At 41.9% G+C, this 21,595-nt stretch overlaps 1 protein-coding gene across 6 annotated transcripts; it reads left to right on the top strand.

Annotated features, from left to right (window-relative positions):
• Positions 1 to 483: 483 nt before the first annotated feature.
• ints2 (integrator complex subunit 2) lies at positions 484 to 19,901 on the top strand. 6 transcript variants are annotated; one of them, XM_061802711.1, is made up of 26 exons: positions 484 to 874; positions 1,002 to 1,108; positions 1,745 to 2,045; positions 2,125 to 2,263; positions 2,471 to 2,573; positions 3,571 to 3,684; positions 4,462 to 4,592; positions 4,837 to 5,007; positions 5,615 to 5,835; positions 6,075 to 6,200; positions 6,332 to 6,403; positions 9,436 to 9,550; positions 10,019 to 10,087; positions 10,255 to 10,389; positions 10,466 to 10,642; positions 11,458 to 11,572; positions 12,501 to 12,605; positions 12,738 to 12,902; positions 13,308 to 13,509; positions 14,768 to 14,893; positions 17,419 to 17,620; positions 17,718 to 17,990; positions 18,399 to 18,506; positions 18,656 to 18,761; positions 18,989 to 19,165; positions 19,266 to 19,901. In XM_061802711.1, the coding sequence occupies exons 3-26, from the start codon at positions 1,753 to 1,755 to the stop codon at positions 19,439 to 19,441; spliced, it is 3,621 nt and encodes a 1,206-aa protein (XP_061658695.1). In that variant the 5' UTR covers positions 484 to 874; positions 1,002 to 1,108; positions 1,745 to 1,752; the 3' UTR covers positions 19,442 to 19,901. The 6 variants fall into 6 exon arrangements, with proteins under 6 accessions (XP_061658695.1, XP_061658692.1, XP_061658690.1 ...); XM_061802708.1 differs by having other exon boundaries at positions 1,002 to 1,145; XM_061802706.1 differs by having other exon boundaries at positions 484 to 917.
• Positions 19,902 to 21,595: the final 1,694 nt, after the last annotated feature.

Here is a 21,595-nt window from a genome sequence, read left to right as displayed (position 1 = left end):
CCAGCTGGCACTCTATTCTATGTCCATCATTGCTCATTGCTGTCGACAACCGTTATAAATACACAATGGTTCTACTGTGTCCTGTCAACACGCCCCAAAGGTTCTCTGAATACCACCAATACTGGTTCTACTGTGTCCTGTCAACACGCTCCAAAAGTTCTCCGAAAAAACAAACGATATATCAAAAAGTAACTTTGGCACCTACAACCACAATGAACAATATCCATTTTTTGAATTGTAGTTTTCTTCATGGTTCTGAGAAAAATCACACTTCTGTTCACACCTACGAATGTTTAGCCTTCAATTAACTTTACATGCATATGCATGTATATGTTTTGTTGCACATATGTTTTAGAATATGGGAGGAAGCTGGAATTCCTGCACGTAATCGCAGTTCCAGGTTTAAAAAAAAAAAAACATCGAATATGCTGTAATTGAGATTTTAACCCAAAACCTCAAACTTGGGGCAGCTAACCACTGTCAGAACCGTTGTTTTTTTTTTTTGGTTGTTTTTTTTTGTGTGTGTGTGAAACGGGCTCATGTTCACTGGTGAACGGGAAAACTCTTTTGGTAGATTTCGTGCTTATTTGGTCGCAAAATACACAATTCTGTGCGTCTCGAAAGATGACCCAAAATGCTCTTAACCAACTGCCAACATGCTGGGGACTATGTTTTAAAAGAGGATGACGGCGAATGATTTAATGTATCGTAAATGTCAAGGATGAACGTATTTCTCAATCATGAACGTTGTACATAAATCGTGTAAACACATGGCGGTATAAAACCATTATACAGCAACGCCAAAGATCTCTGCGCGAGCGAGACAGCGCCGTGTCTCATCACAGCGATTCTATTATAACCGCCGGGCGCACTGGTATGTACATATACTGTATGTACATTTCTCTCTCGCTCGTCAGGTACCGTTAGAGTCCGTCCGAATGAAGATGGGACCATTTTAGTACTTAATGCGTGGGAAAATCCAAATTAGAATCCATTTTCAGAAATCTGGTGGGACCTGCTTCGGGAGGAACACGTTCTGGGGCATTGGCTCTCTTCGGCGGCTGTGGCGCTCAGTTAAATCCGAGGTCTGGAGGCCTACCATTTGAAAGTAAGCCAATTATCCTGCAATAAGTCCACTATTTGAGGTAAGCATGTTACCGTTGCTACTTACATTGACTTATTCACGCGATTGTTGCTACGCTTTCGCAAACACGTTGTTTGGCCGTTTAATAAATAGCCTAGGGTTAGCCTTAGCTGTTTAGCTGACTAGCACATAGCACGCTAAAACAACCAAAAAGTGATCGGAATCATGAATACGTGCTATCAATGATCGCAAGTTCAATTAACCCCACGTTGAACATGAAGAGTTTCAACCGCGGAGTTGAATTCATGTTATGTCCCCGATTATGGACGTTTAAACATGCCCCATGTATAAATTAGCGATAGCGAGCTGTCATTGTTTTGGCATTGAAATGTACAGGTTAAGAAAAAAAAAATCATACTGTTTTGGGATTAAGAGCAGACTCATATAGATATCGACGTATAATAAAGAGTGTTTTATTATTGATAGTGTTCAGTGACTTGACGATCGATTCGAGCTACTTTTGACAGCTGTGTGTTGTGGTTGATTGCTCTTCACGTGGGGATCACTTGTTTGTAGTATTTTGTTCTGATGCTCTCTCAAGACAAATTGAAATTACCGAAAGCACTTAAATCAGGCCATGTATTTGTTCCTGTGATGTAGTTTTCGGGATGGCAGACAGTGCAGGGCTGCAGTTTGTCAGCCCTTATGCATTTGAAGCCATGCAGAAGGTGGGCGTGCAGCGCCTGGCAGCGCTCAGTGACCCAGAGCTAAGGCTACTGCTTCCCTGCTTGGTGAGGATGGCTTTGTGTGCACCAGCTGACCAGAGCCAGTCTTGGGCAGAGGACAAGAAGCTCATCCTGCGGCTGCTGTCAGGAGTGGAAGCTGTCAACTCCATTGTAGCACTGTTGTCTGTTGATTTCCACGCCTTGGAGCAGGATGCCAGGAAGGAGCAGCAGCTCAGGTACAACTGACCTCATTTCTCTATCAAAACAATATTTAAAATGATTTCCCAACGGTGCCTTTTTCATTACTTGTTCCAGGCATAAGGCAGGTGGTTCGAATGTGGAGAGTATCCTGGTGTCACAGCTGCAGCATGGCCTTACATTGGAGTTTGAACACAGTGATCCACTCAGGAGACTTCGTCTGACCCTCAGCGAACTGTTGGCGATCATGAGTAAGGTACAGTCTTCAATTGTCACACTCTGACAATTTTTTTTTGTTTCTTTAAATCGCTACTACTGTATTCCAAATTAATTAGCTGCTTCAATTGATGCTGTTTTCAGTGATTTTTAAATAAAGGATACCACAGTCTGGACAGATATCACAAGAAGAATTAGCAAGTGGATAATTCGATAACAATATGATTATGTGCATCATATGTCTCAGGTAGCCGATTCAAATGGGGAATTCTTTCTAAAGTCGTCAGAACTCTTTGAAAGCCCAGTCTACTTGGAAGAGGTTGCAGATGTTCTTTGCATTCTGCAAGCAGGTATGACACTCTAATAGTTGAACTTAATTGTCTCTATTCACTAGAGGGACATTCACCCAGAAATTCATCCTCTCTTGTGCATTGGATCCTGAAAAGAAGAAACACTTTACTTTTTCAACATTTTGCTATGTTGCAGCCTTAAACAGAAAAGGAAATAAAATAATTTTCCCCTAACCACTCTACCACAAAGGTGTGGTTGGTCCATTGCTGCATGGATGTTTATCTTTTTAGAAGACTCTTTATCACTTCATCAGTTTGAAAAAACGTCAGGAATGTAAATCTTCTATTTAGACTCATTTACGTCGGCACCGCAATGCATCAAAGAATTGTTTTCGACAACTAAATTCGACCACAATGTTATTACTCATGAATTACTTAGCTCCAAATTTTGAAATGCCTTCAATTATGGCCATTTAGAAACTTGAGAGATACTTTAAAGACATTCTCCCCTGTTCATATTGTTATTGTTGATTTATTTATTTTTTCTTCATTTATTTTTTTGTTTTTATTACTAAATATTGGTTTAAAAATTGTAAGCAACCTCAAATGGCGGGCACAATTAAGAACATTTAAATTTGCAAATGGATGGAAAACTGGATTGAATTTGAGAAAAGGTCATTGATTTATAGTTATATTCTTCAATGAAAGAAATGAGGGGATACTTTGATTATTCCATCATTGACAACATTCCACAGTATTTGTCATCTATTAAAATATTACTTTCCCTATCAAACATTTTAATAGTCCTCCCAGGGTTACGGTTTGCTCTTCATGAGTCATAAAGCGCATATAATTATAATATATATTTCCTGTAAATTGTATTGGTCTCATGTTTTTGGACAAAGACTCAAGTTTGGCATCCCTGCTCATATTGTATTTGTATACATTTATATCCGGCACAAATTAGCTGTGCATCAGACTCATCACATATTTGTGCACAACCAGCCAGCACCATTATGTGCTTTTGATGAACTGCATATTTATTTTGTCTCGGCAGAACTGCCTTCCTTGCTGCCAATTGTGGATGTGGCAGAGGCTTTGCTCCATGTTCGCAATGGAGATTGGTTTCTTTGTCTGCTGGTCGCCAATGTGCCTGACAGCTTCAATGAAGGTAAATGATCTCTCCATTTCTAACAAGTCAAGAAAGGGTATTTGAGAGTATCAGCTTCAGATAAACCCATTCAAGTACCCTCACGGGGTTTCTTAATGCGCTATCTTAATTGTGCTAAGTAAAGTTCATTTCATATTCTGTACACGAGCTGCAAAGCTAAGAGGGAGGAATCTATGACATTTATTCCTTAGCCCCACGTCTCTGTATACTCTTGCTACTAATGCTTTGAATTATGGTTTACTTCCAGACTTGCATCTTTGCAACAACTAGTTGAGATTTTTCTTTTTTTGTTGGCAGCTACATATGAACTGTGTGACCTTATGATTGTAAAGTCCCAAGTCCTTGCAGTGGTGTGGAAAAGTATTTGCCCCCTCCTGATTTCATTTTTTTTTTTTTTTTTTGGCATATCTACTCCACACAAAGGTTTCAAATCATCAAACCAATTTTACTATCAATCAGAGGCAAACCGAGGAAATACAAAATGCAGTTTTTAAATGACAATTCAATGTATTAAAGTACACAAAAAAATGCAAACTTTCTGACCCCCTGTGTAAAGATAATTGCCACCACCTTTTTTAATCATAAAGTCACTATGACTAACTGAAAATTTGGGAAAGGTGAGTCTGGAAAAGTATAAAAAGCTATTTCCAAGGCTTTGGGGCTTTAGTGAACCATTGTCAGAGCCATTACTGACAAATGGAGAAAATTGGTAACTGCGGCAAACCTTCCCAGAGACAATAATAAACTGACACTCAAAATGCATGCTTATGTTTGCAGTCTGCAGAGGTTTGATCAAGAATGGAGAGCGTCAGGATGAGGAGAGTGTTGGCGGTCGACGGAGAACTGAAGCGCTCAGGCAGCTGTGTCAGATGAACCCCTCACAGGCTCTCAACATCCGAGCCATGGTGGTCAGTGGAAAAACTATTTTGGTTAAATGCAATCTTTTAATACCTACAGAAATAAATTACTCAATTAGGATCAATTCATTTCTGTTAAGATACTACTTTTGATTTCAAAATATTATGAGCAGTCGGATGCCAAATCAAATTGCTTTTATCAGAGAAGTTATTGGATTTTATTAAATGCCCCCCCCCCTTTATTACAGATTAATAATACCTTGTACACTAATTTTTTTATTTGCATTTTTCTTAGGTGGAGGAATGTCATCTTCCTGGCCTGGGAGTGGCCTTAACTCTTGATTACAAACCAGACACAGCGGATGAGGCTGTCAGCCCCCTGGTTTCTTATGTCAGCGGTTTATTGCTCGGTACCAACAGCAAAGTTCGCACGTGGTTCAGCATGTTCATTCGCAATGGGCAACAGGTGAGTTCCTTTGTTTTAGGTGTTTAGATTCTTGGGGGCAGTCATTGTCTTACTGCATTCACTAACACTGATTGCATTCTAATGTGTGCATTCATCCCTTTTAGAACACTTCAAAATAACCATCTTTCGACAGCGTGTGACCCCAACCCCCCACCCCCACCCAACGTGCATTCCGTTGCTGTCTCTGCCTATTGAAAAGTGAAACTGTAATATTCATGAATGGAAGTGTATTTAAAATACCACAAAAGCTTAAATTGCTTGCTCTTTACGCCTATTGACATTTGTTCTTGGTTATGGGGAACAAGGAGCTTTTCTCTTTAAATGCCATCATGTTTGCTTTTAATATCTCTTTTGAAAAGATGCCATTGACCCTTTCCCCAGCCATTAAGAAAAAGTTTCTGCTTTTGCAGGGAATTGTTTGTGTAGCCTTCTTAGACCACTGTACTCTGTAATTTGCAATGGCATTTGAGCTGATGCAGAATTTATGGCTTTGTTGCTCTGGTTGCAAGACAATAACAGGAAAGCAATTAGTTGACAAAATGCCGGTCATGGCTTGTTGCAATTGGATGATTGCTCCTCAGGTCCTGTGATTCTTCTCTCCTGCTAGAGAAAGAGAGAGAGCAGCTCAGTGCTGTGGCAGATGCGTAGGCAGCTGCTGTTGGAGTTAGTCGCTATCCTGCCTCGCTCACGCAGCACCCACGTTCCCAATGACGGCGAAGTGGATGACGAGCGGGGCTCTGGTTACTCGGGCCTCAGGGAAGAACATGTAGTGAAGGCGAGTGCTTTGCTCCGACTCTACTGTGCTCTCATGGGCATCGCTGGCCTCAGGTAAGTTAGGGGAGATGCAGTGCGAACTGTGATTTCTGTTGTTCTACTTATATTTATAATATTGTATTGTACTTTAGTGATTTTTGCTGGGTTATTGTATCTCTGAATCTCCCATACCAAATGCCTCAGTTCAGCCTCAAATTTCACACGTTCTTAAAAAAAGTAGAATATCTTTTTTTTTTTTTTTTTTTTCTTTTCTTAAATTTGTGTACTAATATTTTTACCTGGTCCTGACCCAGACCAACAGATGAGGAGGCAGAGCAACTCCTGCAGCTGATGACGAGTCGACCTCCAGCCACTCCTGCTGGTGTTCGCTTTGTCTCCCTGTCCTTCTGCAAACTCCTGGCCTTCCCTACACTGGTCAGGTAAACCATGTTCTTTTTACTGACGCCTGTCTGCGGAATTACCTGCATATCTTCCTGTTATACAAGGAACAATTTCCTGCAGGCGTGTTATATTGACATTGAACACTGTCTTGTATCTTGCGTGCCCCTAGTACACCAGAGCAGGAGCAGCTCATGGTTATGTGGCTTAGCTGGATGATCAAAGAGGAGGAATACTTTGAGAGGTAAGAACGACATGCATAATTTTAACCAAGTGAGGGAACATAATGGTACATTTTAGATGCAATCAATGTCTTTTGTTTTTATATAATAGTATCTACTCGTATATATTTTTTTTGTGTCTTTTGATATAGAACTGTAAATATCTGACTGCCAGTAAAGTAAAAACGGCAGCCCACTGGGAAAGATAAGGCGGCTGAGAGACAGCACGTAATGCACGTTTCAGACTACAAGACAGATTAGTTCTTTCCCGATTGCACTATGTCATACTACTACAGTAAAATCTGGTATTCCGATACCACCGCATCCCACTTTTTTACAGTCATTGAGCTTAATCTTGTAAACTCAAATGTGACATGACATTTGTTACTGTGGGGATGATAACACAAGTGGATTGCACCAACTGTATTTCAATAAGAAGTAGCCCCAAACCATCACATTGCCACCACCATGCATCTTTGTTGGGAAAATGTTCTTTTTATCAAATGCTGTGCCGTTTTTACTTGAGGTGTATTAGGCTGAACACCTCCAAAAAGTTCAATTTTTGACTATTCAGTTCACAGAATGTTTTGAGGATAATCAAGATGTATTTTTTTGGCAAATGTGAGACAAGCCTTTGTACTCTGACATCATGGGTTTTTGCCTGGGAACCCTCCCATGGATGGCATTTTTTGGCCAACGTCTTTCTTATGGTAGAGTCATGAACACTGACCTTAAAGGTCTAATCTCATCCCTATAAACATTCTAAAACAGATATTGAAATGAAAAATACATAACAATATTCACTTCAATGTATATACAAAAAAATAAATATGAGCGGAGAGCGTGTCATCCACGCGCAAAGATGCGGAAGTGTCATTCGATGACATCCAAGTGGTCGCCATATTGGCTGCATCCCCTGTCCGTGACGTCACCCCGGACATTCGCCATTGAAAACACGTGGTGGACCCTACTATGGGAGACGAACACGCCCTTTCTGACACGGAAGCTCTTTTCGAAGAAGAGAACATCACACAACTGAGTGAAGTTACCGGAGCAATATTACCCTTTTGTTTCGAGCCATATTTAGATGACATGCGTTCACGGCCAAACCACCTCCAAGCCCTATCCAACTCTGCGCGGCGGTGATAAACGGCCACTTCCGCAGCGGACATGAGCCCCCGAGCTGACGAGCCACTCCGGCTGAAAAGTCCGGCGGCAGGCTTGGCCTTGTCAACAAGCCCGGTAGCAATCCACAAGGGCTGCGGTGGCCGTCCTTCAGTGGCTGCTGCACAGAAGCATTGACACATTTAGCAACCCTGATTTATGGATTACGCCCCCCCCCCCACCCCCTGCAAACTGTTATTTTTTTTTTAGCAGCTGTGTACACACCTACCTGTCATTTGGAACCAACGAAGCTCTTGTCCATTGCATCCGTCCAATCCATTTTTAATGACAAACTGGTTCTCTTGCAAACTTATGAAGGGTAAATCCATCCTCCTGAGTGTTCAAGCAATGTCCAGCAATGCAACGAGCCGGCGTTTTGGCTAACACGAAGGAACAACAAGCTTCCTTCCTGTAGGTAAAACTAATAGAAACAAGCGAATCTACTTGAGGGGGGTCCTGCCATAAATGTCACTTCCTGCTTCTTCTCGAAAACAAATCCCTCGAGAGGATTTTCATGGCGGGACTTACAAAAAGCTGAAAATCATGCATTTCATGACAGTGGCCCTTTAAACGGAGGGCACTGAGCCCTGCGGGTCTTTTAAATGTTGTTTGAGGTTCTTTTGGGGCCTCCTGGATGAGTCATCGCACTCTGGGAGTGATTTTAGTTGGTCATCCACTCCTGGGAAGGTTTGCCACTGTTCCCAGTTTTCTCGATTGGATAATGGCTCTGACAGTTGTACGCTGGAGCCCCAACGTCTTGGAAATGGCTTTCTTACCTTTTCCAGACTCACATTTCCCAAATTTGTGGTTAGTTACAGACTTGGGTGGGGGGTGGGGCAATTATAATACATTTATCCATCCATTATAAAAGCGGCTTATCCTCACAAAGGTTGTAGGAGTGCAGGAGCCTATACGAGCTATCTTTGGGCAGTAGTGGGGGTACACCCTGAACTGGTTGCAAGACAATCGCAGGGCATATAGAAATAAACAAGCAATCACACTTACAATTTCACTTAAGGGCAAAAAAGAGACTCCGATCAATGTATTTTTATGGGGATGTGGGAGGAAACCAGAATGCCTGGAGAAAACCCACACAGCCACGGGAGAACATGCAACCTCCACACAGGTGGGGCCAGGATTTGAACCCCGGTTCTCAGAACTGTGAGGCAGACGCACTAACTAATTGTCCACTGGGCCGCCAAATAATTATATTGTTTATAATAATATATTGCTGTATAAGTCAAAGTGGTAAATAATTCATAAAAGTTTTAATTGGGTTTTGTAGTGCCATTGAGAAGTATTGCTGTTGGCGAAAAGGCCCTTGCTGTTGCAAGCTATTGTTCTTGTTGTTTTTATTGTTGTAAGCTATTATTCTTTGGGTATTATAGTCATTAGATTTTCTGATTATCTCTTTAATAATGATGTTTTTTGGCTCTTCGGAATTCTGTCCTGGACGCATAACAGGACTGCTTACATTCTTATTTTTCTGAGCAACTGATCTCATTCAGTAAAATGCATTCACAATTTACATTTGACAAATAAGCAGGGTACAGCTGATTCTTAATGAAACCGATGATTCATCGACAAGTCATAAAGCTGGGATGCTCATTCATTCCTTCAGCCGAGTTAAATACTTATCTGCGGTCACACAATTAATGTATAATATGGATGGATGGTTTGTTGATGTTGAGTGTCAAACCTCTGTGATGGCCAGTGAACCTCACTCCATGTGGTGTACATTTGGTTAATGTTATGCTGAAAACATTGTGACAAGTGACAGGGGACTAAAATTCTACATTCTGAGCGTGATTATTTTTTTTTTCTTTTGAATATTGTTCTGTAAAATGCAGGATTAACAACTAGTCTCTTATTTGTTTCTTTCGCTATACAGTGCTGCAGGTGTATCTGCCTCTTTTGGAGAGATGCTATTACTGGTGGCCATGTATTTCCATAGCAACCAGCTGAGCTCCATTATTGAGTTGGTGTGCTCCACTTTGGGGATGAAGGTAAGGTGGGAGGGGAGAGGATGGCAGTGATCAATATGTTGGTCTCTCTGACCAGAGACTGGCCCCACTACACCCACTGCTGCACCGACAAAGAAAGACTCAACTAGTGATGTAACACTTTCAACCTAGATATACGTTATCTCCAAAGACAGTATTTGTCCGTGGCAGCATGTTCACTGTTTTATGACTTTAGTGTACTATTTTCTCCTGTATGTGTTCTTAGTGGTTTTCCCATCTCAATCTATGTTCCACTAAGCTCTGTAATGTAATTGGATTTAGAGTCTGTTTGTTACACCCCCAGGGCAAACCCTATCAATTCAGTGTTGTGGCTGCCAAGAAGATTTTTTTTTTTTTTTTTTACATAAAATACGAACAGAGGAAATTGAAAAATAGCAATACCACTATTAGTGCCTTCAGGTTATTTTTACTCACAGTAGAGCTACCACTTTTCATCTTTTTCTTCTGTAGATTGCCATCAAACCAAGCTCTCTAAGCAAGATGAAAACTATCTTCACTCAAGAGATCTTCACAGAACAGGTGCATTTATTAAGCTCATATCCATTTTTGTAATTAGGTATGTTTTTTTTTTTTTTGTACGCGACTATTTAAATAAACGATCATGGAACATGTGATGTACAATTGCACATGATGGAGTAATGTTTTTATTTGTTGTTCAAAATTGCTTGCATGTGTTTGGTGTACAGGTCGTTACAGCCCATGCAGTGAGAGTTGCGGTGACCAACAATCTAAGTGCCAACATCACAGGATTCCTCCCCATTCACTGTATCTACCAGTTGCTTCGAAGCCGAGCCTTTACCAAGCACAAAGTGTCCATCAAGGTAGACATTTTGCTGGAGAGATGTGTGCAATGTTTGAAATATCCATCCTCCACTGGTGTTGTTGTTTACCTTCCAGGATTGGATATACCGTCAGCTGTGTGAGACAAACACCCCCATCCACACCCAGCTAATTCCTCTGGTTGACGTTTACATCAACTCAATCCTCACTCCAGCCTCAAAGGCCAACCCTGAGGCCACCAACCAACCAATCACAGAGCAGGAAATCCTCAGCGTCTTTCAGGCCTCTTCTGTCGTAAGTCACCCTGTGTCCTTCAGAAGAAATGATTTGTATAATATTAAATTACTTTAATAGAACAAAAAAATAAAATTTGAGGCATGAGGGGGAAAAATTTATCTATATAGAGTGGAACCTCGATACCACAGACAAATGGGGGCAGGAGGTTGTCCGATATAGTCGATTTGTACATTTGAAGCATTTTTTTCCCCAAACATATTCCTGTAAATGTCTTTTGTGGAACTAATAAATGATGCCGTTGATCAGATTGTCAACATTAAAGGCACTCGGCATCCCTCCATCCATTATATGAGCCGCCTATCCTCACGAGGGTCGAGGGAGTGCTGGAGCCTATCCCAGCTCTCTTCAGCCACGTTACACCTTGAACTGGTTGCCATCAATCGTAGGGCACATATAAACAACAGTTGCACCCACGATCACACCTACAGGCAATTTAAAGTCTCCAATTAATGCATGTTTTGGGATGTGGGAGGAAACCGGAGTCCCCGGAGAAAACCCACACAGACACTGGTAGAACAAGCAAACTCCTCACAGGTGGGCCGGGATTCGAACCCACAGTTCCCAGAACTGTGAAGTCAACCCTCTAACCAGCTGCGCCAATGTGATGGCTAGATAATTGATGCACTATTTAATTGTTATAAATACTACAAAGCATAAAGTTGTATAAGAATCATAGATCATAATCGTGCTTTCCATCCAAGAGCTTCAGTTTGACTTTGAGTGGAGACTGACAAAAGTGATATTTTTCGCATTGTGAGTTTTTTGCACAAGGAATTTAATTCAGGTTTTTGATCTCGTCCTTCCTCTCTTAGCAAGGAGACAATAGTCGAGGAGGACGACAACATAACTCCATCACGACCCAACTGCTAATCCTCTACTACATCCTGTCTTATGAGGAGAACCTGTTGGCGAGCACCAAACAATTGGGTATGTAAACATTTCATTTTACCTTAGCCCATTCAGTGACATACTTTATTTGTCCTCTGTTGCGGGGATTTCTTTCTCTTTGTCTCTTTGGACATACTTTTCCTTTCCACTCCGGGGACAGCACGTTGTCCGCTTCATAGATAATAAATGCTAGCCTGACAAGCAGCCAAGTGCAATTGCTTTGGGAGCTAACTAGGACAACTTGATGTCAGATTCTAGCATGAGCAGTGAGTCTAGCTGCCACGCATTCCCTTTTCATGACCGCTCTCCCCTTGCCTTTTATTAGGCCAGATTTATGAGAGTATATGGCCATCCCTTTAATTGGTCTGTTTACCCAAGCTCCCACAACTATCAGTGAAAGAGTAATGAAACCTATCAGCAGCTGTACTGAACTTGTCAAGATAATGTCACCACCAGTGAGCACAGCAGCTCTGGGCTCCATTCACAATCCTACACCTTGGGAGTTTTGCACTGGTTGTACTGGTGCACCCTTTTTTGGGGGAGGTCATGCGTGTCTGATCAACACGAGTCATGGATGATGAAAACTGTCTGGGAAGCTAATTGCCATCCAAAAATTCATGCAATCACATTATTCAAGCTTACCGTACCGGTGTGCTTGGTCTTCTCCAACTCGTGACCAGACTGCCACAACAAGAACGAGTAAAGGTCATCGATCAAAATAAATGTATCCAATCTATCTAACTTCAGAAAGTAAAGCGCGCAGGTGTAAAAGGTTGACTAAAGTGGTGAAAAAGATAGCAGCTTTCAACCACCATGTTTTTATTTAGTGAGACTCTGTTAAAGGAGCGTTAATACATTGGGTCGCATATGCGCGCATTTTGGCCCGATTCTTGTGCCCTGGAACCTGTACCATGTTCTTTCCCAGTGCCTTATTCCACTCCCAACTTTTCTCTTCGTTCTTTGACAGCTTTAATGCAGAAAAAGCCCAAGTCATATTCAGCAGCACTGATGGACCAGATCCCCATCAAGTACTTAGTTACCCAAGCCCAGGGGCTGCAGCAAGAGCTTGGGGGTGAGTTAGCACAAAATTCTTTGAGAATATCCAGATATTGTTTTACTAATGCATATAAGAAAAACACTTTTTTTCCTCTTCATAGATCAGTCAGATTTTGAAAAATCTTGCTTTCTCTTTCCATGTTGGCAGGTCTGCACTCTGCTTTGTTGAGGTTGCTGGCCGTCAACTATCCTCACCTGTGTCTTGTGGAAGACTGGGTATGTGAAGAGGAGGTAACGGGTACTCTGCCACTGCTGAGGAAAATGATGCTCCCCAGCAACACCTGCCGGTACACTCCGAGCCAACTTCACCAGGGTGCGCATCATGTCACTTCACGTCATGTCAACAAATGACCTCAGGTTAACACAGTGGTGAGCCGACATGGTTGTTTGTTTCTGTGCCCTGCGAGTGGCTGGCAACCAGTTCAGGGTGCACCCCACCTCTCACCCGAAGATAGCGTTACATTTTTAATAGCTGTTCATACTTTTGTTTGAGAAACAACAACGCAAATGTACTTTTATCTTTCTTAAAGTCAGGCTGTAGTGGTACTTAATTCGTGTGAAAACATTAGTTTGCAGTATTACAATATATTGCCTCTTTACATACATATCACATTAATTGAATGAAGCGCAACAAGGCTTCACAGTTCTAGACTCTTTACAGATGAGTCAGCCATTTTGTCTTTTTTTTTTTTTTTTTTTTTTTTTTTTATATGGGCAGCCTTCCAGAAGTTACCATCGAGCAGTCCAAGGCTGATGCGAATCCTGGAGCAGTTGACACTTCTCACACCAGGAGATCTTATCCCTTACTCAGAGTCCCTCACGACCAGCATGGCTCTGCTGCTGGAACCTGCTGTGCCTCGGCGCACTCTGCAGACCCTCAACAAGCTCTGGATGGGCCTCAACACTGTGATGCCCCGCAGGTAAACTATGTGAAGACAATTACATTCTGGAAACCGTATGTTTGAGAGAAAATTCTGCAATGACACTGCTGGAAAGATATCAGAAGTAGTGCAATGTAGTCTTTGTCTGGCTTTCCTAATGATGCACTAAATTTTTAGGGGGCATTTTGTGCACGCACGGTTGATGATGTTTCTAATCAAAGTATGCATTCAGGGTAGGTTTGGAATGTAAACAAAAAAACTTAACTATTTGTCAGAACTATCAGTATGACCTTAAAGTAGTATATGAGTGAAATGATCTGTGCCCCCATCTTGTGCCTCTAATTTAATCTGCAAGAAATGACTTGAGGAAAAACAACCCATCAGAGACAGAAGGCGTGACTGACGGGATGTCAATCATTTCTCATGCACCAGCTGGCACATGCCCGCTGCCTTGGAGCTGTTGGCTTAGTTGACAGTAATTGAAATGTTTAACTGGAATACAAGTAATGTAATTTCTGAAAGGCATGCCTTATGTTAATGACTTCACTCAGGTGTTAGTTTTCCAAATCCATTCTGTATATCAAATACCATTTAGCATTTCATTATTTGTGCTCTTGAGGGGAAAATAAATCTCCAAATTGCAAGTCTCTTTCGGGCCCTTGGTTAACGTGAGCGTAGCTGTGTGTTGTTGTTTGAGTGCAATGTTATCAGCTTCTCTTGAGTCAGTGGCATTTTTCTTAAGGCTGTGTTAAGTTGCTTTGAGACGCAGTAAGTGGATTAAAGGGAGACTTATGGAACAAGAGTTGTTGCATCCTTGACCCCGAGCCGCTTATTCAAAGATGATTGTGCAAATATGTCTGAGGTAGCGAGCAAAACACCTCTTTTCAGCACTCACCCAAAGTGACAGAAGAGGGTCTCTCTACGACCTCCAGGTTGACGGGAGCACAGTTCCAAAGCTCTGAGCAGACATTCTATTGATCAGAATGAGTCTCTGCAGGAGAAAAGAAGACGACTTTCTAAAAGGGATTGTAAAGGAATTTTGGCCTCTTCTCATAGCACTCAATGTTGTCACTGACTGCTCTTATTAATTCAGGAGGAAAATTCAGAGTTGTCAGACTTGTATTTTTAGCTTTTGCGCCCTTGAGAGACTGGATCTCACAGTTACTTTTTTAGACGCGAGTGTTGTCACATCAACATTCCTTATGTCATACTCGGTAAATGTTACATAGTACATTGTCAAATTGAATACATTCCAGTTGTGGGATATTGGTAGCTTAAAAAGATGTTTGTGTTGCAGGTTGTGGGTGATGACTGTTAATGCTCTTCAACCTTCAGGAAAGCTGCTCAGACAGCAGATGTATACTCAGAACGACCTCATGGTGGATCCGCTCATTGTTCTTCGCTGTGATCACAGGGTGTACAGGTGCAAAAGCAAATGACATACCATTCATTGTGACATGACAATTCAATTTATTAAGGCACAAAAAAAACTTTTCTGGCCCTCTGTGAAGAAATAATTGCCCTATGAACCAAAATTTTCTGGTACATGGCAAAATGTATTGATCCATCAGTCACAGCAAAATGTCCTGATCCTGATCCTGTTCTGTACTGAATTGATCCCGATGGCGAAAAGCAACCCCGGTCCATAACATTGCCACCACCATGCTTCACTGTTGGCATAATGTTCATTTTTCCGAATGCTGTGCCATTTTTACACCAGATGTAACAGGCCACACACCTTCCAGAAAGTTCAAATTTTGACTCGTCAATCCATAGAATATTTGTTTCTCCAAAAGTCTTGAGGATCATCAAGTTGCTTTTTGGCAAATTTGAGATGAGCCTTTGTATTGTTTGCCGACAGCTAGGGTTTCCTCCTGGGAATTCTTCAATGTGTCTCTTCTTATGGTAGCGTCATGAATACTGACCTTAACTGAGGCCAAGGAGGCCTGCACGTCTTTAAATGTTGTTTGAGGTGCTTTTGTGACTTCCTGGATGAGTCATTGTCGCACTTGGAGTAGTTTTAGTTGTTCGTCCACTCCTGGCAAGGTTTGCCACTTTTCCCAGCCCTCTCGATTTATGGATAATGGCTCTGACCGTGGTTCGCTAGAGCCCCACAGCCCTGGAAATGGCTTTCTAACCTTTTCTCGACTGATGGATTTTGACCCCTTTTTTTATGTGAGTTCTTGATCCAACAAGTATGGTGGTAATCAGGTTTGTGAAACTGAGCTCACATTCACTGTGATTTAACAAAAGGGGGGAAATTACATTTTCCCAGAGGGTCAGAAAGTTTTTTTTTTTTTTTTTTTTTTTTTTTCTGCCTTAATAAATTGAATTGTCATTTGAATGTTTCAGGACGGGAAAGGCAGCAGAATTGATGTATTTATTTCTGTTGCATCTCTTCAAGCATCAAGCAGTGATTATAATTACTAGATGGTGGTCAGATTCCCCTTGCTAAAGGCTCTGTCACACCATGACGTTCTGGTCAACGTCCTCTGAACATTTCAATCGTTGTATTTTTCAGCGTTCTCAAACGTGGATGACACATCTGGCGTGTGATTAACGTGTGACTAACGCATGACTTAACGTGTGTCTAACGCACGAAAAGCGTGTAACAGCGACCAAATAAGATACCCCTAAAAACCATTAGCGTGTGCAAACGCGTCATTGGGGAGCGACGAGCGATTTTTGTCAACGTAAGACGAGCGTGTTGAGCGTGTGACCAATGAGTGAATAACCACAGAAAAGCATTTTGCTGGCGTGTAATTTTTACAGTGGAACCGGCACTAAAACCTTGGAAAGTTCATAGTCACTTCAGTTGTTGTCGTGAGTTAGAACAGTGAGCAGTGCCGCCGAGAAGAAAAAAAGTTAGGGCGCGAACATCAGCAACTAGCGCTGCTAGTAAGAAAGCTAAGCCTCTTTCATCACCAGCAATGTGTTTGGAGGAAAAACAACTGCAGGAGGAAGAGCAAGTCCGCAAAGTCACGCACCATGTGACACCCCCTTGGGGACCCTAAACACCTTGCAAACCCCAGTGAGGACGGTCCGATAAAGAGACAAAAGAAGCAGAGAAAGGATTGCAGGATCCTGGACCGGGATGTCGAGGATAGTCTGGTGGAGTTTTTCCGCGAAAACGAACTGCTGCTTTCTGGATCTTCCGTAGTAGGTGCTCTCTACTGTAGCTTAATATTAAATGGACCTTGCTTTTACAAAGCATCGGTTTATATACCCATATGCACGGACGTTCGGGAAAAGCACGAATGACGCTCAATGGACTCCAAACGACGTTCGTTTGACTTTAGTCACACGCTGTCTGCGATACGGGATTGTTCAGTGGTTGTTGACAGGTTGCCAGTGAGTCCTTCACTGCTAAGCAAACGATTAAGTAGCAACCAAGTAAAGCTACTAAAGTTACGACTGACTAACGATAGCCAAACGCGTGCAACGCTCAGTGAACCTTAGTAAAACGTTCCACGAACGTTTTGAACGTTCTGCAGCATTTAAAATTAAACGTTGATGAACGCTGGTCTCGGTGAGAAATTTTGTGCATGTTCAAAACTTTTTTTCCAGACCGGCCGATTCCCAGCGATCATTGACGTTCACTAGCGTTCAAACAACGCTCTTGTGGAGCTATCCCGGCGACCATGGGCGGCTACCAACGTTTCCTCAAACGCTATAGAACGCTGACCGGAACGTCATGGTGTGACGGGACCATAAGTTTTGTTGCCCATTATTTCCTAATTTGATCATTTCTAGGTTACACTTATTTTATGTTGAGTACAAAGATACCGATTATTTATTTTTTTATTTTTCACGTGATGTGTGTTTTAAAGTATGTGACTTGAATTCTGCCGGATATTGGTACACCTTATCTAGTTGACAATAATGTATCGAATCTCAAAGGCAAACACGAACTAGTTTTTACTCTGTATTTGTCTCCTCTCTCTTTAGATGTCCTCCTTTAATGGACATTGTCCTTCACATGCTGAATGGCTATCTACTTGCGTCTAAAGCTTTCCTGCACAGCCATTTAAAGGAGACTGCAGACTTTGATAGACAGAGCCAGACAGTCTCCAACCTCGGTGTACCCGGACAGCCAGATACACCTGAAGTCACCAGGGAGGAGCTCAAGAATGCTCTGTTAGCTGCACAGGTTTTTTTAGTTCTTCTTCTTTTTTTAAATATCGTATTATAATTTGTTTCCCCAGGAATACCTGTAATGCCATTCTCGTAATTCTTGTTAAATCCAGGATAGTGCAGCAGTCCAGATTCTGCTGGAGGTGTGTTTACCAACCTCCGAGGAGCAGTGGCTGGGGTGCAGCACAGAGAGCCTTTTGAGGGGCATCAGGGACCCCGCGCCAGGGAAAACGGAACAAAGACGTCTGCTGCTGAGAGCCAAGGAGGGTGCTGAGCCAGACGGAGGCCTGCTCAGTGACTTGAGGGAGGTGCAGTGTCTCATCTGTTGTCTCCTGCATCAGATGTTCATTGCCGACCCCAATATTGCCAAACTAGTCCACTTTCAGGTAAGAGAACACGTAACATGCTGTGGTGCTGCTGGTTTAGAGCACAGGGTCATCCTTGTTTCCACTAAGCAGTACAGCTACAGGGCGTTACAGGCGTTATCACAAGTTGTCAATCAGCTTAAAAACTCACCATCCTCACTTTTGGGACTGTTTTCTCACACTTTAGAAATCATTAATATTGACCCCATTACTCATCACATATTCCAGCAACATTAGCAGTCAGTGGTCGCTGCTCTCCCAGGAGCAGCAAATACTAATATGCTGGATAATACTGAAGTGATCCTCTTCGCCTCCGAAGTATAAAAGCTTGCACCAGCATTTAGATTCGACCACACCTAATCAATGTAATGAACTTAAGCCCCTTACTGCACCCCAATTGGTCTTGTTTCTACATGTGGGTTCTTTCAGGGCTATCCTCAACCTTTGCTGCCTCTAACGGTGTCGGGCATCCCTTCTATGCATATCTGTCTGGACTTCATCCCAGAACTACTGGCCCAGCCCCAACTTGAGAAGCAGGTGAGATATCCTGACACTGCCTTTGTCCTCTCTGGCCTGGCATATTAGATGGTTTGCATATTTGGAGTGTTTCTATTTAAAAAAAAAATAATAATAAAATAAATAATAATAATCAAATTTTATAAGTTGTAAATTTAATGTCTCCACAGATTTTTGCAATCCAGTTGCTATCCTACCTGTGTATCCAGTACGCACTGCCCAAGTCGCTCAGTGTGGCCAGGTTGGCCGTCAGTGTCATGGGGACACTTCTCACAGGTCAGGAAAAAAAAGAAAACCTTTTCTTTACCGTTTCATCCAGTTAATTTTCACTTTGCAAAATACAAAGTCAAGTACAGCAGAGTAGTTTCCTACCTCCCCTGGATAAACTGTCCTGGAATGATTACTGTACCTTTTTGCTACCACCATCTGACCGATGTCCGCTGTCGCTGAGGAACTTCTAGTCGGGCTATAATTGTTTGGTGCCTTTTCTTTCTTCTGTTCAGTGCTGACTCGTGCCAAGCGCTTTGCCTTCTTCATGCCCACCCTGCCTTGCCTGGTGGCCTTCTGTCAGGCCTTCCCTCCTCTCTACGAAGATGTGACAGCCCTGCTAGTACAAGTGGGGCAGGTTTGTGCCTCTGACGTGGCCACAAAAGCCCGAGACATTGACCCTCTCATCGCTCGTAAGTACAGACGAATCTGACTTGCCGAAATGTAATTATTATTTTTTTTCTAGGACGATGGTTAGCGCACTGATAGTTGGAGTTTCTTCTTTGCGCTTAGGTTTGCAATATCTAAGGGAGAAGCCACGGGATGCTTCTGTAGAAGGCTCCACCAAACTGGCGTTGCCCCAAAGGACAGCAGAGGAACTAGGAGGATCTGACCCGGATGTTCAGATCTGCTACTGTGTCGAAGCTACATTCATGGACATCATCGGCTCCACCCTTCACGGGCTGTAGAGCAGATGGACAATCAATGCAATATCCACTCTTGGTTTACTTTTCCGTGGTCTTGTGTAAATCGGCCCGCTCAGGTGGGCTCACGGATGCATCCTGATGCTACATTCTCATTGTGTGAGGAAGCTATTTGCTTAAGTTTCCATGGAAACATATGCCGCCAACAACAACTGTCATGTGAATCAGGTGACATTAAAAAGTGCTTTGCTTACCTTGAAGATATTGAAGGGCTGTTGTAACGGAAGCCTCTTTGTTTACAATTGCTCAATCTTTTTTTTTTTTTTTTTTTTTTATCGGGGAGGGGGGGCTTTGTAACATCAGCCTTTATTTTTACATTCTGTAAATAAATGTTTTTCCATTGAGAACAGGTGGGATTCTTTTTCTCCTGAACAGAGCATTTGTTTTTTGTATTATGTAGTACCGGTATTTGTTTCTAATAAAACACTGAGTATGAAGAATACTGAGTAAAATCACTATGGGAAGGTTATGCCTATTGCACCAAAAAAGTTACTTGAATATCCACCGTCAATCCAAAGTAGTATAACGAACAAAAACATGCACTACAATATGTTTTTTTTGTTTTTTTTTTAACATTTCTTTCTTGCAAACTCAACTATTGCTTCCTTATAGCCATATCCAGGTAATTCACCAGAGGGCAATCTTGCCTCAGGAAATATAATTTCCCCCCCCCCACATTTAACCAACAATTACAACAAATTACAGTATTTAGAAATAATATCAAGGTCTAAAGGTGAAAATATCTAAATGTTTAAACTCATTACGAAGGATACATCTTTTATAACCAATGTACAGTCCACATTGAACACATGAAATTTAAATTTAATTTAAAGATTGGATTTCCTTTAATTGATGTGTTATAAAGTCTGAGGATTATAAATCAGCTGCGAGATAAAGAATTTCAACCGTGTTTTCAGTAGGTGTCTCGTTTGTTTGTGGTCTATGAGCTCTGTGTCGGAATTTCTGCTCGGCAGCAGCAGTTTGTCATATTGCTGCAGTTTTCTTGATCCAGTGAGCGATGCCCGAGGCAAGCGAGGGTGAAATCACAGAGCAGGCTCATTTTGATTTTGCTCCCTTTGCAAAGCACCCGTATGACAACCGCACACTTCCGACAGTCAAGTCCAAATAAAACATTAAGCCGGCTGGCCCGAGGCTGTGTGAGATGGCCAGGGCCGCAGCCACAGCAACATTTTTAACAAAGGCATATGGAGGAAGCGTTTTTGGTTTTGATTTTTATTTCCCCTCACACATGTACGTGGGAACCGTTAGGTGATTATTTTTTTTTTTTTTTTTTAGTTTATTTAAATTTCACTAAATCTGCAAATTCTGTTTACGCATCCATTTTCATGATCATTTATTGTCTTCAAGGTCAGCTGCAGAGCTCTTACCTCAATCACAAGATGATGAGTGAGAATAAATCCCAAGTAAGTGACACAAATACCAGCTGTGTGAATCACTATCTATGGCCTTATAACTTGGATTTAAGCATTAAAATGCATTCCTTACCTGAAAATTCATACCAGCTTGGTGGGAAGACCCAACAGCCTTCGAGGAGGTCAGTGTGCCGGTTTGCCTTTGCCTAGTCACCTTCTTGCTGAAAAACTCTATTACAGTGGTGCCTTGGTTCTTGAACACAATCTGTTCCAGAAGGCTGGTTGAAAACCGAAGCACGTTTTCCCATTAAAATGAAATAATGCGTTCCAAGCCTAAAAAACGTTTTTTTTTTTTTTTTTTTAGCTTTTCCTGATAATAACCTCCATAGTAGAGATACATGTATAGTTTAAATACGTTATATAATGAAATCATTTAAGAAATCTTTTAATTTTTTGCTTAAAATGTATCCTTTAGCTTAGTAGAGTATGCTAGGCTGGGAGTGCATTGCCGTATCTGTAGCGACTCGGCCCCCAGCCTTGTAAAAAAAAATTATTAACAAAAGTGCAGAATAACTTGAAACAATCAATAATGGGAGGGGGGGACAAATTGTTTTTCATTTGCACAGAATCTGGACTGCTTCACTATCCTGTTTTTTATTTGCACAGAAAGTACGTAACATGTAAAAAAAAAATGTGTGAGTCAACTGGTTGCACTGCCTGCATCTTTTCCATTTTTTTTCGGGGGTGCGTTCGAAAGCACAATAAC

The sequence above is a fragment of the Syngnathoides biaculeatus genome, chromosome 18 (assembly GCF_019802595.1).
Source record: "Syngnathoides biaculeatus isolate LvHL_M chromosome 18, ASM1980259v1, whole genome shotgun sequence".
NCBI classification, from domain to species: Eukaryota; Metazoa; Chordata; class Actinopteri; order Syngnathiformes; family Syngnathidae; genus Syngnathoides; species Syngnathoides biaculeatus.
Note: the sequence above shows the minus strand (reverse complement) of the source record. Positions and strands in the feature narration are given on the sequence as shown.

What these genes read in the sequence shown, in the direction of transcription:
- ints2 (XM_061802706.1), top strand. Translation starts at nt 877, where the DNA reads ATGTACATATACTGTATGTACATTTCTCTCTCGCTCGTCAG. An exon ending in GCTCCACTTTGGGGATGAAG is followed by an intron (nt 9,551 to 10,018) that starts GTAAGGTGGGAG and finishes TTTCTTCTGTAG; the next exon opens with ATTGCCATCAAACCAAGCTC. An exon ending in TCCGAGCCAACTTCACCAGG is followed by an intron (nt 12,903 to 13,307) that starts GTGCGCATCATG and finishes TTATATGGGCAG; the next exon opens with CCTTCCAGAAGTTACCATCG.